The 24,437-nt window shown below is 29.0% G+C and overlaps 1 protein-coding gene across 2 annotated transcripts in view; it reads right to left on the minus strand.

Moving 5' to 3' along the window:
- Positions 1-24,437, minus strand: part of LOC129907274 (semaphorin-2A) — a 293,539-nt gene that overhangs the window by 18,931 nt on the left and 250,171 nt on the right. For both annotated transcript variants that reach the window (XM_055983391.1, XM_055983393.1), the window contains 6 exons: positions 18,780-18,848; positions 14,907-15,014; positions 9,757-9,894; positions 8,892-9,024; positions 4,540-4,896; positions 1,647-1,875 (listed from right to left, as the gene is read on the minus strand). In XM_055983391.1, the coding sequence (XP_055839366.1) occupies positions 1,647-1,875; positions 4,540-4,896; positions 8,892-9,024; positions 9,757-9,894; positions 14,907-15,014; positions 18,780-18,848 (1,034 nt within the window). The remainder of the gene's footprint in view (positions 1-1,646; positions 1,876-4,539; positions 4,897-8,891; positions 9,025-9,756; positions 9,895-14,906; positions 15,015-18,779; positions 18,849-24,437) is intronic.

Consider the following 24,437-nt stretch of genomic DNA (forward strand, 5'->3'; position numbering starts at 1 on the left):
GATTGGATAGGTATAGATATATATACATATATGGTTTTGTTTTTGTGAGAAGATCGCAAAAACGTTGAAATAGAAAAAAAAAAACATAAGTATACTTATGTAAGTTTGGGGGACATAATTGAAATTAACTTCTTATTTGTCCAACTAATATTGCACCTACGTATCGATATTCTCTTATTTATGTTTCCATAATTCCATATCGTTCCTTGCAATTGTTGCCAACCCAAAAATCACATGTCATAGCTTAACATAACTTTAGAATTCGTAACTCTAGTTTTTCGTAACTTCGGTTTCGCGTAACTTTGACGGCCGTAACTCTGTCGCGCGTAACTCTGTTATTCGTAACTCCGTTACCATTTCAACGTTTTATGCAATTTAAACCCGTGAACGTCTTAGTTAAGTGACATAATCAGTAGCCTGATATCCTGGATTTATTATGTTCTTCAAACTTATAAAATTTTTCAAGTCGACTTAAAGTCGACACCCAAAATATTTTTTTGTTTTTTTTTTTTCATTTTAGAAGATTTGCTTAAAAAAGTCAATTTCGAAAAAAAGTGGACTTATTCCGTTTTTGAAACTAACTATTCAATTGAAGAATGGGAGAAATTCACAAATAAAAAAAACCGCATTTTAATTTGGGAAATTCTCCTGAATGGCTGATTGAATTTTAACAAAAAATTTTAACAGCATTTGTATAGTCCAACAGTATGAGAAAAATACAATTTTGAGTAAATACAATTTTGGATTAAAAAAATTGAAAAATCGAATTTTCGAAAACGTGACATTGAATTTTTTGAAAATTTGGTTTTAGAGTTCAAACTACAACAATTTAATATTTTATCTAACCCTGCTACGCAAAATTTAACCAATCTCATAAATTCTTTGCACCAGACCTTAAGCAAACTTATCAATTTAATGAAAATCAATCAAAGCTATAAATAACTAAAAGTGTTGCTACAATAAACATCATTAAAAGTGCCATTGAATGTACTGATTGAGCGAATAAAGATTCATTACATTACATGTAACGAACCCACTCAATATCGTAGATACAATCCCCACTTACATGGAAATAAATAATACCTGCTAACAATTATATATTTCTCTGTATTAATTAAAGTTAAAGCGTAAATTCTATGAATTTCTATTTCCTATTAAAAAAAATGTGAAAACCCACAACAGTATTCAATTTACAAATAATCTACTTATCACACACACAAATTTCCTCAGAAATAGTTATTCAATGTTCATCACATTTATATTCCCTTAATAAACTCACCACCAACATCAATTAATTGACAAAAACCAACATATTTCATTTGTCAGTTGAAATATTTATTCCTAGTAAATACTCGTATCCACTTAACTAAAATACTGATAATCCTTATAAAAACCACACAACCACCATTCCTAGGATACAGAAAAGGACATTGAAGAAAGAGAGGCGACTTAAATATGTTAAATATGAATATCAACTTATCAGAATTCAAAAAAAAATAATCGTCCTTTCTTTACTTATAAAGAGAATTCCAAAATATATGTATAAGACAGGATAAAAAGGACATAATATCAAATCCTTTTTCTGTACAAACGAACGAAGAAACAAAGATACAAAAAAAAATCATAAATCAGACATTCATACTCACTTGTCAACAACCAGCTTAGTGAAGACCAAATCCCTTTTATAATAAACAGGATTGTTGTGTTCGTGGTTGACGGCCTTGTCCATAAGCGGATGAGATCGGATAAAATTAAGAACTGTGTCCGGCAGATTTGATGTATCATTGACACATGTACCGGGCCTTGGATCTGGTACTTTTGAATTCAAAACTGGTAGCCATGCTGAATTCGATGTGGATTGTTCTTTGAATTTACCTACGAGTAAGAAGAAAATAAGGACACAAATGGAAAAGGAATTAATACACATACATAAATTTATTGTTTATTTAATATTATTATAATATTATTGTAATAACACGTAGCCGTATGGAGAAAGAGAAGAATAGTCAAGACAACGATGACGACAACGACGACAACGTCGAAATGGAAGGATAATCCTATAACAATTATATCAATTTCCCACAAGGATCTGGGGATTATGTCTCACATTATACTTGGGCAGCCTACACAACAGCAATGCAGCACCTAGCAACCGTCACTCATTTCGTTGCTTTACCATTGCAGACACTAAGCTATCAATATTTATTATAAGAATGCTTTTCGCTCAAGGTTGCATTGTCTGGGTTGGAGTTGTAGGGTTACCACTTTCTCTTAAAACCGAAATATCGAGTTCTTCAACTTCAAATACCTAATATAAATTATAGTCCCGATAATATAGCGACATGGCGACATGACGACATGACGACAAGGCGACACACAGTGGGGAAATTTGTATGGGAGAGTGGAAAAAACTCCGTAAAATCTAAACTACTGGACCGTTTTTGATGAAATTTTCAGGAATAATAAGAAATAAAAAGATAGATCACCAGCAGTAATTTCCGCCTACTGCCCCGCACACTAAAGTAAAAAATGGCTATTTAAGTTGAAAAAACTAGTCGAAAACTAGTACTTTTGTATGAAATTTAACGATGACAACGTGACTTGCAGTAACCAAAATATACTTTTCTGAAGGTTTTCAATGTTCTGAACTCGAATCCGAAGTCATAAAAAATTAATCAGCTCCTGTTTTTGAAATATTACCGTTAGAAAATGCAAAAAAAGTTTTTTTTTTTTTTTACTATTTCGGACCTTATTCTTTTATATACCTACTCGTAAGTAAAATTGTCGGAACATATTTAGTAACGGTTTAAATAATAACTGATTTCCTTCTTTCAAGACCTGTTTAAATCTTTTCGATATCTTTTTTATTGTCTGAGATATCTTGAGTTGTTTGGCATGGTATATCTACCATATTAATTACCATAAAAGTTAGACTGATTTGTACTCAGAAATGAGCATAATTTACTAACCCCTCTCTTTCTAATAAAGTTTCAGAAAATAAAATTTTCTAGCAAGCTTAATTATTGTTTAAAACTTGGGAAGAAATTTAAGAAACAATTTGTAGGTTTTAATTTTAGTCATATCTTTATTTTAGTTTTTTTGTGCTCTGAGGGCCATTTGCTGAAACGAAACTTAAATAATTTAAGTTGAACATAAGCTCCTATTCTCTACTTTTTCCTCTCTGCGTAAACTGTCACATAATAGTTTATTTAAAACATAAATGCTTAAGTTTCGATTCAGCAAACGGCTCTGAATCTAATAATCGTAAACGACAGGAAATTTTAAATAAATTGCACAAAACGTTAAAAACCGTCCATTTTTTATGTATTTTTCGATTTTTTTTTTTAATATGTAGGTATTTTCAAACTAACGTCAGATTTGAATTCATCGGATCAAAATACATATTAAAAAATATGGTTTTTAAAAAAATCTTTTCATTTTTTGTTATAATCTGCTTTTTTAGAAAATACGTTTTTTACATTTGCTTAGCTTCAAATTGCTCTAAAAAGTTTATTAGGACGAACTAGGATGAGATTTTTGGTTCCAAATGTTGCTGAGATTCAACACTATCATATGATATGAGTCCTCCCACAGAGGCAAACAGAGGAAGTGGTTAAAACAATTTTTGGAACTCAAAATTCCGGAAAATTATAAGTATTCTTGTAACTGATATTGTCAAACTGTTTATTTTTAATATATTTGCAAAAAAAAAAAAAATTTGAAAAATCAAAATTTAATTGATTTTATACCATTCAAAAAATACTCATATTTACATCAGTTTTCATAATTTTTCAACTTTGAATACAAATTTCCATATCTAGAAATTTTTTTTGAAAGAAATGCTTTCACATCCTGATTCTACAACATAATTACTGTAAGAAAAACTTCCAACATATAAAAAAATCCAGCTTTCATACCAATGAGTTTTTTCCACTTTTTTCCCACTGTGCGACATGGCGGCAAGGCGACATAGCGACATGGAGACAAGGTGACAAGGCGACATGGCGACATGTCACAATCACGTTTAAAAAAAATTATTGCAGCCATTTTTGGCAATAAAGTGGCAACCTTGAAAAATAAGAAATATGGGAAAATTGTATCTGGCTGCAACAAAACAGAAGCGTGCGTTTTCTGGTAATGTAATCCATCAAAATGGATTTTCCGATTATGCTTTTCTCTCTGTATCATTTATTCGTATACAATCGAATACAGAGTAAAAGTATTGAGTCCCCATATACATACTTGGGGTATGTTTATTAATAACATGGATTTATCCTGGTAAAGGACACCACTGCCAAATGTTCGTAGATAGAGTTTGTTGGCTAGTTGCTTGGTTATGTTTGGTTATTTTTAGCTCTGAACGAACGAGAACGAAACGAAAACGACAAAATTTCCATAGGATGAATATGAAAATACACATTTTCTCAGAAAATGTACCGTTCACTCAACCGTCCATCATCTACATAGGCCTCGTATACTCGTACCTATGTAAATTCCAAAAAACATACACAATATCATTGGAGACTACACTATACATACCATTGAAAGCTCCATGGACTTCGTTGATATCGAAACTGCATACAGCTGACCCAATCAAACCATTCGTACTGGTGGTGAATGTCGCATAGAATTTGGTCTTGTCCGTTGGCAACTGATAAACGGATTGAATTTCATTGAAGTAGAACGGGAATTCGCCGGATATGCTGCAATTGAGTCGAGCCTTCAGATAGGTTGCCCAATTTTGCGAGAGGATATTTTTGCCACCGGTGTCCTTTTTGCAGACGCGTGCAATGCGCGAGTATACAGCTTTGCCGCAGTTGATGTATTCGACAGCGGTTTCACGGAAGAAGAAATACACATAATCGTCAATTTCAAAGGATCCAACAAAATTTGGTTCTGAAAAAAAAAAAAAAAAAATAGAAACGAAAAAGAAAAATAAGAAAAGAAAAGAATGAAAAAAACTGGGTTAACAAGTTTGAAGTTTTATTTTTGTGTTTTTTTAAAAAGTTGGTCACTATGGCGTATGAGTAACATTTTTTTTTTCTACTGAAAGATTTATAGGATTTGCTAAATTAAGAAGGAATATTTGACCAAGTTCAAACAATACATAAATCTCTTAACAATAAGCCGTTATACAATTACATTAAATGATTCTCAGCTCATTTCATCTAAATATCATCGCTAAAGTGATGGAATTATATTTTTAATTTTTCAATTATAAATTCTTAAACTACTATAAATTGATTAAACTTTCCAAGAGATTAAAAACACATTTCATTATAAGTCACGATGCTTTAATAGCTTCTTGCTCACATCACACATAAGACTCCTTAAGCAAGGATATGGAATGGATTTTATGAAATCTTCTCATTTTTTTTTTATATACTCGTAGTTCTTCTGATAAATCAATTATCTTTTACTATGTAGGTACTTAAAGATGATCGGGAGCAGGGAAGGAGAAAGCGATATCCTTTTCCTGTATCATTGTTCTTTTTCTTCAATATTTCTAAGAAAATTCTTAGAGAGCTTTCTCTCTATGAGTGAATTAAGAAGAAAAAGAGATTCCCAGCTAATTAGTTATTTCTTATCCGTTCGATTTGGCACGATTGTTTCAACAGATGTTTCATCCCATTTTTTTTTTTTTTTTATTTTTTTCATTTCATTCATTTTGAAAGAAAGGACGAGTTTTTCATTTAATTAATTCGAACCGTGTCTACGGCGCGTCTTGACTTGAATTCCTTTTCTGGAGGTGTGGATGTGGACGGGATAGCTTTACAACAAAAAGGCAAAAAATGTTCTACTGTAATACGCGCTTTCAAGCGGTAAATAGACGTTCAAAGATCACAACGATAGACAAATACCTATGCACTCTGACTGTCGACCGTAAGGTCATAAGGACAATTTTATTAAGCGCCCGCAACAAATGTATTCATGGTGGCAGATGTCGCCGCATTTCATTAAATTTTATGATTACCCACTTAGCGTGAACAATGAGGCAAATCAAGTTTAAGGAGAGACGTTGTGGCATGGTTTAGGGTGGTAGTAAAAAGTGTAAGCGATAGGGTGGTATAGTATATATATAGAAATGGTGGTGGTAATCCTGGAAAATTATTATTAAAATCTTACAAAACAATACAAAATGGAATACAAATTCAAAATTAGTCAGATTAGTATTCTGTACGATGTAGAAATATATTTTTTTTTTAAGAAAAAAAGAAATAAAAAGAAAACAACAACAAAGTGGATGTAATTTTCTGCGATTTCTCTCCAAAGACAAGAGAGGAGGTAATATTAATTATGCAAATCAGTGTTATGCCTATATAAAACACTTTGAGGCGGAAAATTAATTTATTTTTTTTTTTTTGCAAAATTAAATGAATTATTACTATTCATAAGTTTGTAAGTTTGTTTGAATGTGACAGAAATTGTAGTGATTTTAAGTGTTTTTCAATTTTAGAAAAGAAGAAGGAGAAGATAAATAAGATGTTTGAAGGGATTATTATTGAAGGATTTCGGGGATTTAATTAAATAGTATCTGTTGTTTTTACATTACGAGCATCGAAAAAGAAAAAAATAAATAACAAATTAATAATCCTACACAGTTTTCAATCTTAAAGTAGTCTGTTTTTTGTTTTCTTTTATTTTTATTAACGATACATGTATTATACACCGAAAAAAAATTTTTCCTTTAAATTTTTTGCTGATGTTTAAAAAATGTTAAATTGATATTGGTTTTTTTTTTTTCGGTGTAGAAAATTGATTTTTTTTTCTATAGAACTTAAAATAACTGCGTTTTCTATTTAAGCAAAATGGAAACTTTTGTTTCCTTAAAAATAGCTCTTTTTTGATAAAAAAAAATATACGTGTATGTACCTACTGTAGCAATCAAAGTCCTACAGGAAAAAATTGTTTCGGTCGTTATTAACGATTTCTAACTTCATCGTGAGCGACTAATTTTGACGATCATGTTTTCACAGACAAAAAATTAAATTTTTTTTGAAATTTAAGTTAGGTATGTATTTTTTCTTTGAAAAGTCAATTTTAACACAAAGGCCTAATGAATGCTTTTTATATTTGCTTTTAACGTGCCGATTTAAAGGTATTTCGTTTTAAATTGCATACCTATCAATTTTTTAGAAATAATTTTTTTTGGGGAAACCGACGAAGTTATGAATACCAGAGGTTTGCGCGATAGAGTTATGAGCATCAAAATTATGAAAAAATCAAAGTTATGAAAAATCGAAGTTATAGCTATAAAACTTTGTTTTTTTTGGGGTTAAAAACCATTTCAATATACGAGATGATTCAGAAGGAATGTACCAAAAAGCTAGAGCGTGTAGGTTAGGTCGAACAAGAAAAAAATTGTATGGGACGGGTAAAATATCAAAAAATTAACTTAATTCGGAAAAAAAAATTACTTGAAATCAATGGTTACACCAAAAACAACGTGCTGTACCTTTTTGTTAATCCAAAACCTTGTTCTTGTATCTTGTTTTTAATTAAAGATCTTTAAAGGACTTGAAAAATTATTTTTCAAAATAAAAAAATATAGGGCTTTCTTAAAAATATTAGGTTTTTTTTTTTTTTAATATTTATCGAAAACGCCAAGACATTTTTGAATCAAGTCTTCTGTTTTTTGTTTAAAAACAAATAAGAGCATTGAATTTTGAAAACTAAATTAGTAGATATGTAATTAACAGAAAATAAAAAAAAAATTAGTTTGAAATTTTTTTTTTCACTTTTCTTTCAAAATTTTGATTTTAAAAATTATTTTTTCTAAAAAAAAGTCTTTTAAACAGCTTTATTTAAAAATACAATGAAAACAAAGTTTTTGGCTTTGAAATTTTCAGTTTTTTTCAATTTTCTTTTTCATTTTTTTTTTTTTTACTAAGCAATTTTTGTTTTTTTGTTTTAAACAAATTAGATTTCTTGATAAAGAGATTTTCTAGAATGAAATGTTCGAAGAATTATTTTTGTTTTAATTTTGAGAAATTTCATTGTTGACTTAAAAAGTCTAAGATTTGTCCTTTTCTTAGTTTTATAGCTTAAAAAAAATGTGAAAAATTAGCTGTTTTAACTTGGTCACAAAAAATGTCAAATTTTACCATTTTTGACCACGTAAAGTTAAAAAAAAAATGGTAATGAAAAATTTGTAGACCAAGAACAGTATTGAAAATTGATATTAAAATTTTATCAATATCTCCGATAGGCCTTTTTTTTATATAACATATGACGTATGTACCTACCTATCAAATCAAATTAAAAAAAGAAGAAGACCTTCAACATTTTTTTTTGACTGAAAATGGTTTCATTTTTGAAAAAATAGTTTTTTGAAATTTTGAATAACGCAAAAATGGCCACTATTTAAAAATGTATTTCACTTATCACGAAATATTTCTTCTTCGAAAAAGTTAATAGTTGGACAAAAGTAATGGTAAATGACCATAAACAAAAATTTTAATAAATTAATATTAAAGAATTAAGCAGTTAAAATGTTTTTTGGTCTTTTACGTCACTTCAGGAAATATACTAGCTGATCCCTTTAGTTGAACTGAAACAGCATTAATTTTTAGTTATTTAAGTTTTGTTTTAATTTATTATTATCTTTTATTTTTATTAATATTCGAAAAATAAAATAAGACTTTATTAAATAATTGTATTTGTATTTTGAGTCTAACTTTTCATATCTATCAAGGTACTCTATCGCGAGTTAAATTTATGTTCTCTACTTTGTATTATAAGAACAGAGGAAAGAATTTATCATATATACATAATTTGATTTGAGTCAAAACACAATAAACACATTTTTATCACAGACGAATGAAAAACAAAAACAAAACAAAAACTACAAATTAACTAACAAACAAAATAAACAATTTTATAATACTTACTGTCCAACCACTTAGAATCATATTTCAATGTCCTTTTGAAACCAAATTCCTTTCGTTTAGCTGTAACATTATATAAATCTGTCCGGAAGATTACAGTATCTGCTTTGGTAAATTCTGCATTTGTTCCTGAGTACTGTTGAATAAAAATACAGAAGTAAATAAAAATAAATTCAAATAAAAAAAAATAATAATAATAAACATTAAATCTCAACTCAACCAGGAGTTGAAAGAGAGAGAAAAAGTCTTTATCAACTGAAAGAACGATAAACTAATTCGAATTAAAAAAAAAAAAAAACTATATTAAATTGTATTTCAAAAAGATTTGTCCTTTCGTTTTAGATTTGTTTCAATTTTTCTTTTACTTTCATTTCCTCATCCAAAGATAAAAGATAAATCTTTGGAAAGAATAACATCCTTCAGAATGAATGATGTCCTTCTTTACAAAAAAAAAAAAAGAAAAATATAAACGCAAAGCTTATTTCCTCAAGTGTTGCACTAGAGTTAACAGTTTTATTATGAAAATAGGGTGACCATTTGTGTATTTTTTTTTACTGCAAACAGAAATTGACTAAAAAAGAAGATTCTAGTACAATTTTTTGTTTAGAGTAGTTTTTGCCGTAAGAACGTAAATTTTTTTTTTTCTTTTGAGGAAATGTTCAATTAAAATAATTTCGTATTTATATTTCAACAACTCTGGTCACCCTAAATCAGTCCTATCAATTGCATTTCATCGTTTCTGTTGCATTCTAGCTTTTCCTCTCCTCTTAAACAAGTTTTTCATTTTTATTTTCTTTTTTTCATTAAAGCAAAAAAAAAATTCTTCGTTGAAAAGGACATTTATCTTATACTCTTGTAATATACATACCAAACCAGGTAGACCCCCTGGATTTCCGTTCTCGACGTAAATCGCTGTTGAATTATCAAGTGGATCGTATGGACACTTGGCGATACCCAATCCGATTCCTGGCACGTATTCCGATCTTGGTAAATGGGTTAGATTCGACTGCATGAATAAGGAAGAAAAAAAAATGTATAAAATAAGATAAAGTTTCATACAAGGACATGAACAAGAAGTAGAAAAAAAAAAACAAGGATAAACAACTTTGTGTGAAACTCCTACGCGCCGCTTATACGTGTGCACTTCTGAAGAAGGTGAATCCATGATTTCCCCATTCATACAGGGTGATTCGTTTTATCGTATCGTAACAAATATTATCCATTGCACGTCTAACAAATAATCCTTTCCCCCTGTTTACTCATCCTTGACTGGTGTGTAAGGATTTAAACGTAGCGAAGCTCTTGCGTAAGCGAAAACGGTGCTAGCTCTGTCGCGTTTCTCAAGAAAGTGTTGCAAAAGAAGTTTTTTTTAAAGTTTAAAGCATCAAACTCATTCGAAAAGTTTGTGCTTTGGAACGCGTGGCGTCGAGTTTTGTATAAGATAATCTTTAACGCGTTGGGATTTTGTTCTAAATTTTAAAATACCATCAAACAAAAGAAAAAAAATAAAAATTTAAAAAGAAGAAGAACTTCGATAATTGTGATGCTTCTTCCTCCCTCTGTCTCTTTCTTTTTTTTTTTTTTTTTTAGTTTAAAGGAAGCAAAAGGATACATGCGGTTGTCGTGCAAAAAGTTTTACACTTCTTCGTCCTTAATGTAGGATTTTTGTTGTAGCAGTGCGCTGCGCCAGGCTGACTGGCTGGGGATTGGGTTTTTTGTTTCTCGAAGGTCGCAAATGAGTTGGCAACAAAAGTTTTTTGAGTGCGGAAAATCACGATAATTTCACTTTAATGGCGGATTAATGGGTTTTAGTGAGGCAATGATGACAAAAGACGATAGAACTTTAAAATAAAATAAAAAAAAAATATATATAGAACAGAAAATAATGAAAGAATTCAATGGAATTTTGAAGTCGTGCGAGATTTAGGGAAAGTATACGATGACAACGTATAGTTGCATTGAGGTGAATTTCAATTCGATTGAGATAAAATTTAATGATTTTTTTTGTATTGAGTCAAATGACAACTTTACACAATGTTTTTGTTCTACTTGCAGGTATTGATTTATTTCCTTGGGGGGTTTTTCCTCTAAGATTTTTAAACTTATGAACAAAAAAGGCTTTAATGAGAAGAAGGTAAATTAAGAAGAAGTAGGTAAATTAAAAAAAAAATAAAATATTAAACTCTGCCATACTAACAATCACCTCACCTTAATCGTTTTTTAAATAAATCAATTTAAAGTTCTCTGAATATTTTCCTAACATTAGCTGGTTTAAAAGTCAAAACTTACGAATTCAAATTAATATTTTTTTAAGATAGATTTTTTTTCAAAAATGCCTAAAATGCTATTTTCAATATCTCTTAATCTAAAAAAAAATTTTTTTGATATTATTAAACGTTTAAAAAGTTGAGACTTGAGACTTCTTGCAAAGTTTTATCAAATTCATATAAAGGAGATTTTCAACTTTGGCAATTTATTCGTCAGGTTTGTGATTTTTTGCAGCTGCAAAAGGCCTTTATTTAAAAGCAAGTGGGATGAAATTTGTTTGTCCACTAACCTTTCGGGTGGTTAAAGCAATAATTTGATCCCATTAAGTAGAAATTTGAGCATGAATTCGTCGAACGTATTTGATCTATGGTAAAAATAGATTTACCCAGTGTTTACACTTAAAAAAAAAAAAAAGATACGTTCTAATTTGATAAGTTTTGCTAAATTAGTTAAACTAGTGAAAAAAAAGTTGATATGCCAAATACAAATTTATTATAGGCAATTAACACTTAAAAACGAAATTTCAAAACCAAAAAAAAAAAAATAACATTTAAAAAAAATTGACTTTTCAAAAAAAAAAAAAAAAAAACTTAGCAGCCTTTAATATTACGTTTACCTTAACATATGTATTTGTATAAAAATATTCATTTAAATTATTGTTTTCGAAATTGTTAAAATTAAATGTTAAGATAAAAAAAAAAAGATTTTGAAAAAAAAAAAAAAATAATGATAGTTTATTTTTTTTTATGTTCTTGAAACTTGGTTTTCATGTGTTGATTTTTATTTCTTTTTTAAAGGCATAATAATGTAAATAAATTATAATTTTTTTTTTATTGTTTTAGGTTGACATTAAATAGTACAGGTAAAATAGTACATAAAATCAAGAAATAAAAAAAAGTGTTACACTCATAAAACTTGGCAAAAAGTTTGCTTTTATGATAAGAACCAAGGACAAAAAAAGTCTGTAAAAAAAAAATGGATGGAAGGGTGTTTTTTCGTGGACAAGAGGGAGGGGGTGAAGGTCAAAAATATACTGAAAAAAATTGTTTGTCGAATATCATCATATGACACATGTTTTCAAGGGATTTTTTTGATGCTGAATCTAATGTAATAAAAATAAAGTCAATACGATTGCTCTAAGAAAAGTTATTGCCCATTAAAAACAAGGGTGCTTGTTTTTTTTACTTCAACAGGTAAAATATAACAGAAACCTATGTGAAAAACATGCAACACTGACGAAATTCCGGTTGAAGATTTTAGATAAAGCAGGGACAAAGGATTCATAAAGTTTTTAAAAATATTTTTGGTGAAAGGGTGTTTTTTTGGTGGGTTGATTTGGGTGTGAGAAAGGTATCATAACTTAATTTTTAAAACTTGGTGAAAAAGTTTGGTATAAGAATTAAGAATCCATAAAGTGTACAAATATTTCTTGAGTTAAAGGGTGTTTTTTTTAAAAGATATGATGAAATTCGGAATTTACCACAAAAACTGGAAAACAATTGTTACACCAATGAAAATTGGTACAAAAGTTTGATTTATAACAGAAACCAAGAATGTAAGTAGTCTATAAAAATATTTTAGGTGAAAGGGTGTTTTTTTATTAGCGTTTTTGGGAAAAAAGGGAAATCCGCTATAAGTCCGATGTAATCAACGGTATAAAAGTTACCCTTACGAAATTTATTAAAAATGTTGTCTCTCCCATGGGAATTACGAATAAAGTAAAACTATACATTTTTTTCATGTGAAAGGGTGTTTTTTTTTTATGTGTACAGAAAATATGGGTATATTTGGAAAAGTGTGCAATACTAGAGTAATACTAGTGGTACCATATTGAAATTCAGGAATTATATTACTTTTGTGATAAGAAACAAGTGTATATAAAAATATAATGGTTAAAAGGGTGTTTTTTTGAGTGAAAACAAAAATGATGGGTCACCCTAATGAAATTTAGTGAAAACATTGAATTTGGAATAGAAAGCAAGAATAAAGAGTTTTCATACAAAAAATTTAGATGAAAGGATGTTTTTTTTCGAAGAGACAGTAAAATCTGTAATTGGTCCCAAAAAGCTAATAATTCATTTTATTTTTGGTTTTGATGACAAATTAAACGTTTATACTTAAGTTCTTAGACGTTTTACACGAATAATTGGCGTTTTGATACCAATTACAGATTTTACTCGGCAGGTATTAAAATATAAACGTAAAACTTTCATATTATAAAAAATTTCAATAAACACTAAACATTTTCTTCATTTATTAAATGTTATTGTAAATTTTTTTCATTTCCATAAAAATATTATTTGCAATGCGAAAACAATTTTTAAGAGAATTAAATTTTCTATCAGAATAATTTTGTATAAAAAAATGTTTAAAATTAACTAAGATTCTGATAAAATAAAGTAAATAATTTCAGGATTGTAGGTAATTTGTTTTTACTGCATGAATTTTCAATAAAAAGTGTTTTTAAACCATTTGAAAGTTAGTCTTGGTTTTTAAGTTCATTAAAAAAAAAAAAAAACGACCAGTGTTGCCGTTTTATCAAAAAATCATCAATGGATTAAGTAGCATAGGTACTGAATATTAGCAATAAAAACTGTTGAATGATTTTTTTCTACTATTACTCCGGAGCTGAATTCTATTTAATAGAAAAAGACTATTGGTACACAAATATTAGTACAACGAAAGTGTTTATAGATACTTTCTTTTCGAATCTGTAAAGTTGTTAACAGTTTACTTATTTAAAGTTTTAGTTCTCAATTTGACCTAGCATGTTTATTGTATTCTATATATTCTGGTGTTGAATCTTTTAACATCTTCAGAATGTAAGTAAAGCTTTGAATATATTAAAATAAATCACTAAACCTATTAAGTCGACTACTATACCCTTGAGTCAATTCAAAATAAACAAAAAAAAAGTAGAACATGTAGATATTGTAGCTCTTAAACATAAGTACTTCTATATACGCACATTTTCACATCACTCAAAAGCAAGTACTCCCTTGAGCACGTGATCTGACTATTTCACACGTTTTCAAAATGATGGAAACTTCACAACCATCCAAGATAGAATACGCACATCACCTTAAGTAAACACAAAAAAAAAAAAGCACACGCAATCTATTTCCATTTCTATTATAACGCGATGATCCTTCTTTGCCAAGTCGCAAAGATAGAACAAATTCTAAAGAGCGAGAGATTGAGTAAAAGAGAGATAACAAAAAAAAAAAAAAAACGACAACATTCTCTATATCCTTCCGCACTAACGAGATTTCCTCCGCATTGTTCCAATTCCACATATACAAAGCCATCGAGGTATATCCTTGAAGCTGTGCAGTAGTCTTTCTATATCTACATTTGGTTAAGTCACTCAGTTCTTCTTGGTTTGTTGTTGTTGTTGGTTTCATTTTTTGGTTCACTTTTAGAAATACAAATAGAAAAAAAAAAATCTAGGTTTTTTGTATTTATGTGGTGCAAGGATATATCCACCAAGCTAAAGCTAGAAAAATTGAACAAAAAAAATAAATAGAAGAGAATATCCTAGCTTTGTGCTGACTGAATGTTAGAATAGAAACGAAGTAAAGGGGGCTTTCGTGGAGAGCTTCTATCCATCAAAATAAAGGTCGTCATCATCAAGGATGACATATTGCACCACTACTAGATTGTGATGTGTTTTATTCTATTTTTTTCTTTCTACCTCGTTTTTTTTTTTCTCTTACTCAATTTAAAAAAAAAAAAAAAAAAAATACTTACATATATGACATAATCCTTGGGATTGTGAGCATTCGTGCCACAAATGTACAGCCTGTTGCCGTTCGCCATTGATTGAATGACACGAATGTGGTTCTTGCAATCGAAGACCTGAAATGAAATAGAAAACGAGTATAAATATAGTATACTTGTGTGGTTTTGAAGGAATACAAAAATAAAGACTGAAATGGAATAAAATAAAATAAGTAAGTCATCCACGGAATCGAAATAAGTATTCGCTAAAGGATATATAACCGTCGTCGATTTTAACTTGGAGGAGTTTAGGTTTAGGAGGTTCATAAGGAGATAACTACGCAACGAATATGATTGATCAGGATGTGCATTATTGCAATACTTCTTCGAAAAGTATGAGGAGAAAAATAAAATAGGGAATTTCAATTCGTCATTTTTCTGTAATTCAGTAGTGGATTTAGTAGAATGATAAGTGATAAATTGGTTAAGGCTCCAATTTGAAAGGGTATTACAATAAGCTGACTGATTTAATACGAGACGAGAGCTTCTTGGCTTGGAAAATTTTTTTAAAGTCTGCCCTCTCAGTTATTTACCCAAGTCGTGAGTCAAGTTATGCAAACTTTTCACAATTCGATTTTAGCCGGCGAAATTCGACTAGGACTTTTGAGCTACCCAGAGGGCTTATCTCTACACGAGTTAATTTCCTCTCAAATTTTTTTTTGAGAGACGTTACTTCTACCTTGAACCTTAAAATTTTATTCTTAAATTAAATTACAAAAAGGCTGACAAGAGAACGGAGCACAGTGGGGCCATTTATGCCTTTTGCCGTCAAAAATCTTTTGTATACCTTTTTTACTGCTTAGCTCGTTGTACAGATATTGTACAGATGGACGAACAAAAGAAACCGACGAACATCCGAACCGACTGACGGACGGCATGAAGAAAACTTTTTTGAACATCTCCATCATGGTAATATTGTTTTATTCATTATCCGTTATTCAGTTTCGTTGGACATTGTATTTTTTTGGTATTTCATGTTTTTATTTTATGTTTAAAACATCGTTGGCAACAGTTAAACGCAAAAACAGTCAATTTTCAAGACAATAAAAATGAAAGTTGTCAAAATTGTTGCTAAGCGGATTTCTTCATGTTTTTTTTTTTGTGCTTTAGTCGTTCATTTAAAATGAAAATTTACACGGAAATTAAATGAACTTCACTTTAAATTTAACAGAATTTAAGCGGATTCTATTTATTTTAAGCGGAAATCCTAGGTGATAGGTGAAAATATTTTTTTTCGGAATTGTAAATACAATATTCGAATTCCTCGGAATATTCTACATCAATTTCATGCTTGATTCTCCATAAAATATTGTGACCGAAAAAAGTTCTAGCGACATGAAAAAGCATAAACCAAATTCGCACCCGTATGCCTATCACGTCACAAAAAAGAGGTGTGCCTACAGAGGGTTAATAAACAAAAAATTGCCAGCTTTCTCATATATTCTTTCAGTGTACCAAATTTCGAGACATTTCCTCAAGAAACGCCCATTCAAATATTAATATTCATCCGTTTCAGCTGCTTTTAAGAAAACTCGTGTTTATTCTATCTGGAATTGGAAGTAATAGTTAATCGTAATATCAACTAAACGAAAAGTTGTAACTCGAAAATTTTTCGTTGTCTGACTATTTATAGTTGGATAAACAATATTACATTTTATTCAAAACTATTAGGATATATCGAAGTCAGTGTACCCAAAAAGACCATCTATGAATTTTTAAAACATGATATTCTTAAAACAGCGACATAATATGAGCATATTCATCGTAATCTACTACGCTAATATTGTTGAAATAAAAAAAAACTTTATCTATCCCTTAAGAGCCGTGAATCTTTGACGGTCGCTGTGGCGTATGCGTACTATTTTTGTTCGAACAAATTTTTGTTTTTTTTAGAATGATGATGGCGCTGTTGCAGATTGTTTAATAGAAGATAGTTAAACAGTGTGAGTTCATTTAAATAAATGTATAAACTGTCTTAATGTTATAAAGATGTTTTTAAACCCTTGAATATCCTTACCGATATATTTTTTGACTAAAACAGAATTTCAAAATATAAATTTTTATTTAGATCTTTAAGTTACAGGTTCCCGTTGAATTGCGTCAAAGATTGAACGTTGGAGCGATAAATCTGGGGATTAACTTGATTTGTCTTTGAATTGTTTTGAAATAATTTTTTTTTTTTATCCTGTAAAACGTGAGAATCTATAAATTCAGGTATAAATCTGAAAAAATCCGTTCACGCATAAAATCATAGGGTTAGTCTTCCAATTGTCCGTTTTTTCATTTTGTTTCGAAATTGAAAGGATTAGAATGTCTTATTTAAATTTTGTATGTATTTAAATACATAATATTGCTACTGTTTTTAAAATAAAATTAGAAATTAAGTTAGACCAGTTTATACCAATCATTAATAAAATACAAACATTTAACAAGTTCTTTTCTTATACTTCTGAAATATGCGAGAATTTCTAAAAATAAAATATCCTTAATATCTATTTCATATATGTGAGGCTAAGGCACTTTTGAATCAAAATTTTGTGTTATACCAGTCACGCGAGATCCAATAAACAGTAACTCTATTGGGGTTACTTGACGTTAAAATAATTGGTATAAACTAAAATATACCAAATAATAAATGGAAAGATTTTCTTAAATTTAAATTATGTTTCAACTGGTATAAACTCGTATAAATAATAAATGTCGTTAAGAAAATATGGCATTTCTACATTTTTTTTTTTTTTATATCGGAAGATTGCTTGAAATTTTCAAATCAGTACTGATTGAATGTAAGATTATGACAAAATACAGCACTGTCTTCTTCTTCTCCACCTAAATCCTTCCACGTTTTTTTATCATTCTTTTTAATATTATTTCCTTTGCGAAATCTTTTCTTTTGCACAAAAGTCAGTAAATATAGTTCGCTTTATTTTTTTTTTCAAAGTTCCAACTATAAATTTATCTCTTTTGCTGTGGCTTAGAATCAATTTTGAAAACCGAAGAAGAGAGATGATGAAAAATTGGTAGGTACAATCTTCTTCCTCTTTTGCCTTTTATATATTGCTTGCGGCATTAAAGGACATGCACCCTACCTCTGAGCTGCCACTGAGTCAAAGACTATGAAAAACTATGTGGGCGGGGGTTGGATATTCGCTCGTATGTGCCATGTTCCTTCAATGATGATGATGGAAGGAAGACATACACGAGCACGAGGCATCCATATATATGACAGAAAGAGGAAGAGCCTCCCTACAATACTGATGCCTTTTATACTAGGAGATACTATTTATGTTGTCCTGAATATCCTGATATAGACAAATGGTTTTATTTGTGAGAAGAAAATTGAAATCGCTTTTGAAAAAAAAAAAAAAAATGAATGGCAGCCAGGATAAGTGATACATTTTGTTCAATGTTTTTTTTTTTTTAATATTTTTTTGTTCTTCATGTCGGGACGACATATCACGGACGAGGACAAGGATGACGACGAATTGGGGGAGTGATGGTGACACCACCATCCATCTACCACGTATGCGGAGAAAAATATTTGAAATTGACAACGAAATTGAAAACATTGCGTTGCAACAATAAACCAAAGCAGAAGCACTTCTTGTGATTGACTGCGGTTTAGATAAAAAGGGTTTTTCTTCTTCTGCCTTCTCTCCATATGTTACACATAAAAAAAATGTTGAGGGAATATGTATTCATCTTTTTTTTTTTTCATTTTTGTTGTGTTATCTTATTTTTTGAAAAGGAAGAGAGGATTTGTGGTTGCAGATGAGGAAGATGGATTTTGTATATATCTGGGGTCATTTTGGAAAGTTTTTTTTTTTTTGTATTCATGCTTACCTGACTTTTACCCTTTGACACACAGGAACGTACATCATCCATTGTTGGTTCAAGCTTGACAACGTCTCTCTAAAATAAGAAAAAAAAGAAAAGGTTATAGTAAAATATTAGAAAATAATTGAGAAATAATTAGAAAATGGATTTTTAAAATTCTTCTAAAAAATGGTAAAACATTTTTACAGGATAATGGCAAAAAAAATGAATCTTTTGAAAAGATGATTAATACAAAAGAGTTTACGTCATGTTAGGTAAGTTTTTACTTGCGATATAGGTACTATATATCAAGTTATGCATTCGTACAAAAAAAAAACGTTGAGATAACATTTTTCCATGACATTACGATGATAGACAATGCCAAAAAAGTGGCTCCCGGAAGTTTAAACTTGCTATGTAGCAGTTTTTGGAGACTCTCCAGAGGGGTTTTTGGAATTAATTTTTTTGAACCAAAAATAACGGTACTTGTCATATAAAAATTTCGGAAAAGTTTAATTTTTCGAAAACGGCTCCAACGATTTTGTTAAAAAAATTCAAATGTTAGTTTTTAAACAAGGTCTATCTTTTGAAGAAAAAAAAATTTTTTTGAAAATCATTATTAACGGTACCTGCCATAGGACCGCATAGGACAAAAGCATTTGTATAATTTTAATACAAGCCAAAAATCAAATTTTGAAAAAAATTATTTTTGGATTTTTAAAAAAATTTTGAATTTTTTTTTTTTTGAAAAATCGAATTGTTGAAAACGGGACGTTGAATTTTTTGGAAATTTTGTTATTAGATGTTGATTAGTGATTTCTACAAAATGGCATACCAATTTTATTTTTTCAAAAAAAATTATTTATAAAAAATTAGTTTTTTTAAAAACGACTCTAACGATTTTCAAAATTTTTTTCTAAAAATGCATCTTAATACATCAATCAAAACTGCATAGGTACTTGTTTTGGAGGGCAATTTGATTTCAGATTTTGTTTTATTTTTTTTTTAAAACGAGTTTTTTTTTACATTTCATGTAACATTGATTAATCTTACGTTTTTTGAGTAATTAAAGTGTAAATTTGAATAAATAGGCCAAAATTGTAAATAATGATACAAAATTTTTTTCGAATTCAAGCTTTTTTCATTTTTTGAATTTTACTAGAACATGTTCTATAGTATACTAATGTAAAATTTTTTTTACACCATCAAAAAATAGACATTTGAACGAACGTCATGCTCACTGACTTTTTGAAAAAAGGTAATATTTTGACACGTGAATTTTCGATTGAAAATTAGGGTGTTTTTTTGGTATTAAGTCAAAATAAGGTGAACAAATTAATATTTTAAATCAAATAAATTACAGTGTATTTGGGACATAATAAGGTAAATTTTTGTTTTTGAAAAAGATAAAAATAAAAAACCAAAAACTCGGTTTTTTGAATTTTTCACATAAATTTTGAGGTTATGTGAAAAAATTGTTGATACAAAAGTTGTAGATCTTTTTATTACCTACCTACAACTTTGCAATACAACTTTTTTCTATAGGATTTGTAGTTTTGCCGGAAATCGAGATATACCATTTTTTACCATTAAAAACTCAACCCACCCACTTCCCGAACTCGGCTCGCCCGTAATTTATTTTTCCTTTAATTTTCATCATATTCACCTCCTTTTCCAATGAGTTTCATTCTACTATGATTTTTTTTGGTTTCAAAAATTATCGACCCTGGTCTATGCCCTAATTAGGCATCAAAAAGTATTTTGGCTCTCCTATCTACTATATTAAGCATTTTCTGCAGTTTGGATTCAAGCAGTGTTTTGCAACCTTTTTTTTTAATTTTTTTAAAAAAAAAGGTAAACACTAAAAAGAATGCAAAAAAGGCTGCATTAAAAAAAAATTCAATACAAATCTTTTAAAATTTAAAGGAAAACTTTTAAATTAATCTAAATTTAAGTCTCCTTGTCAATATTATCTGCTTTGAGCTTGGTCATGGTAAGGACACCAGTTGAACAAAATAAACAAAAAAAAAAATCTGAAACTCATTTAAACTCATTTTCCAGTCTATATCTACCTATTTCTTTTCCATACATCCTTTTCATAATTTTGTTTTTTTCCTATTAAATAACATTCAACCTTCACCACTGAATTAGAGAAAATAAAGAAAAAAAACTCATTTAATCCTTTTATACCACGAGACCTCTTTTACTCTCTTTATGTACATTTCTCTGTCAAGAAAGTAATTAAATTGAAAAAAAAAAATAAGAAAAAGAAAAAAAATATAAATATAAATAAACTGAGCAAAGTACAAAGTCCATTCAAACAAGTTTTCGTTTCATACAAATTTATCATTAAATATAAATAAAAGCAACAACAACAAAAAAGAACTAAAAAAAAAAAACAAAACAACTTTGCGCAACAAACTGTGCATGTATCTTCTTTTTTCTTGTATATGCATCACAAAAAAAAATACACACAAACATAGAAAGAAAAAAGAAAAGGATTTGAATGCTTTCATTTACATGCATAAAATCCACCTCTCTCTCAACATGTCCTTTCCAATTCAAAGGATGGCTCGATGAAAATTCAATTTTCCTCCTCCTCTTCGCAAACCTCAACCATTTCCTTCGCTCTCGCTCCAACGAACTTTATCGTCAAACCGATGTCATTACAAAATTTATAAAAAAAATAAAATGAAGAAAAAAAAAAAAAAAATTTGATGCTCTGAACGAAATGTTAATGGCAAAGGATGAAGTGAAAACAAAATTATAAAAAGAAAATATCCTCCAGGAAAAGAGAAGGACCATAAACAATATTATACACATGTTTGTGCTGTGTAGCAAGAAGTGCAACTCCTTGACTAGCTCTTCTGTGTTCACGGGCTACCATCAGAAGCGTACCTCTGCATGTATGTAAATATATATTGCCGTGTCGCGAAGCAGTAGCAGCAACGACACCGATCAAAGGTGCGACAAATAAATACAACTTTGAATAAAATTACATTAAATATCCTGGCCAAACAAATTGAATTTGTTATGAGAACGAAGAGAGGACGAAAATACTCTAGGTTTCTGTGTGATGACATGTGCGGTATACTCACCTCCCACCCCTAAGACCATCTCCTTTTTTGCTTTTTGAGTTTGTTTTTATTCCGCAACACCAATCTCATTAAATTTTCCGCACGTAAATAGGTGTTGGTTGGAAAATGTGATAAAGAAGAAGAAAAATACAACAACGATGTTGGATGAGGCATAAGACAAATAAGAAAGGAGTAGGTACACCTATAGCAAATTAAGAACTCTTAATAGAAAGTGGTCCCGCAATATTTAAGAAAAATAAAGAAAAAAAAAAACATAGCCAGTAAGTTGGATGATAGCTCGAAGGTGTGTAAAGGTAGAGGACAACCATTTTGCAGGACTTTTATCATTTTACCATTTTTCGCGCTAAAACAAAATTGTATACCGATAAAATGTGTTTCAGTAAATCAGGACCGAAACGACTGTACACAATCAAGCAGGGTTTGATTTAACTTGATATTAAATTACTACAGGGTAAATAGAAATTATATTAATACTTAAAAATACATAAGCATTGAAAATTATTTTTATGGTTTTGAAAAGTCTTGAAAATAATAATTTCCTGAAAATACTCATTGTATTAAAAAAAAAAATTATTTTTTTTTTTAATAATTTACAAAAAAAAATTTTTTTGTTCTTCGAAAGTAATCTTTAAATAATTTTGCTAATTTATGCAAACATGGGTCACGGTGACGTATGAGTAACTTTGTTTTTAATAGAAAAAAAAAACTGAAATAATTTATACAATTTTTTTTCGCTGATTCTTTTGTTGAACTTTGATTGGTTAAGAATTTGGAAATCGAAATGGAGATAAAAAAAGTCGGAAAATATTACGAGATGTAAACTTACTCTGTTTTTATTAAATTTCCTATAAAATTTAATAAAAATGAAAAAAAATTATTAATTTTTAAATGAAGTTACTAAGTATTCCCTGGTTTAAAAATTACACTTGTCGGCAACGAAAATAATAGAGCTTTAACCAAACCTAACTTTTCTAAAGGATTTTTATGTGGTGAGTCCGAGTCCGCAGTCAAAATTTCACTGGCACGTCACATTTTTGATACATCTCCGTAAAAATTTTTTTGCCAAAACTATTTATATTTTTTTTTTTTTTAATTATTTTTTTTTTTCTCAAAGATATTGGAAAATTTGGATTTGGAAATTTATGATACAAATCTCAGAACCTTGATTGTTTTTTTTTTTTGTGTAATGAATGGTTTTTTGAACTTAATTCCAGTTTGCGTGTTCTGATTTGGACTTATAAAAAGCGACATATTACGGAAAAATATATATTTTTGACTAAACATCAAAAAGAACTTAATTCAAAATTAATTTTTGGGCCAAAATACTATTTAGTGCCTAAAAAATTGTCCCTTGGACGGACAGTGAATTTTGCAAAAAAATATATATCAGTTGACATAGAATGGTTATACTTTAATCTATTATAAAATAACATTTGCACCGATATGCTTGGAATTATATTTCTATATTTATGAAAGTTTAAACACAAAGTGATCAAAACTAAACAACTGCGTTACTTTACTGCAAATTTCAGTTTTATTTGTTAAATCATATAATTAACCCTTTCGGACCCAGCGTTACTCTCAAGTAACATTTTTTTAAAAATTCGTAAAAAATATTAAATTAAACAATTTTTTAGGTTTCCATGGCTTAATTGAAAGATAATAATGCCTAGTTACTGGATTATTACAAAAAGTTAGTCAAATATCATACCTTTAATTTTTTTTTAATCGAAAAAGGGACTGAAATTCACATTTTTTTTTTTTTTGCAAAAAAAATTTTTTTTATATATGGTCATAATTTTGAAAAAAAGATATAAAAAATGTTAATGCAGAAAGTGTTTTGTTTTTTTGCTTAGAAGAAGTAGCATACATTATAGTTTCATAAAAAGTTATTTTCTCAGTTCTCCGACTTTTTTTGGTGGTCATAGGCAGTGCATATTACTTACATGTAACATGAGAATAACACATTAGTTTTGCTATTTATTATTTTGGAAAATAACTTTTTGCTATTCATATTTCTTAGTTGTGGTATTTTTGACCCGATAATACCGAAAAAACATTTTTTAATATTGATTTTCATAGCTTGGGTTCGAAAGGGTTAAGTTTTCTGATATTCCTGTTTGAAACTATTAGGAACAACGTAAGTCTCCTATGAAGTTAAATCACAGAAAAATTAATTTCAATTAAATATTCTTAATAGTTTATTACCAAAAATCAGCTTTAAAACTTTAAATACCACTGCGTAACCGTGATTTGTAAGCAATTCGATCCAAATTTGGGTTTCAAACTTGTAAAAGTAAATAATGTTAATTTTTATAACTCAATATAGTTTTTCTACTAATTTGTACTTCTTCTTCAAGAAAAATGAAATTAAAAAAAGGGAGATTTTTTTAGGCACTAAATAGTATTTTGGCCCTTGGAGCGAAAATAGTCATTTGTGTAACTCAAAAACTAGACATGATAGAATAAATCTGTAAACAGTTTTGAATTAAGTCAATTAAAATCACCAAACAAAGTTTTTGCTCCAGAGTTTTTTTTGTTTTTTTTTTTTTGCCAACCAGTGCTATTTTCATTTAAGATTTTCTCT

The sequence above is a fragment of the Episyrphus balteatus genome, chromosome 1 (assembly GCF_945859705.1).
Source record: "Episyrphus balteatus chromosome 1, idEpiBalt1.1, whole genome shotgun sequence".
NCBI lineage: Eukaryota > Metazoa > Arthropoda > Insecta > Diptera > Syrphidae > Episyrphus > Episyrphus balteatus.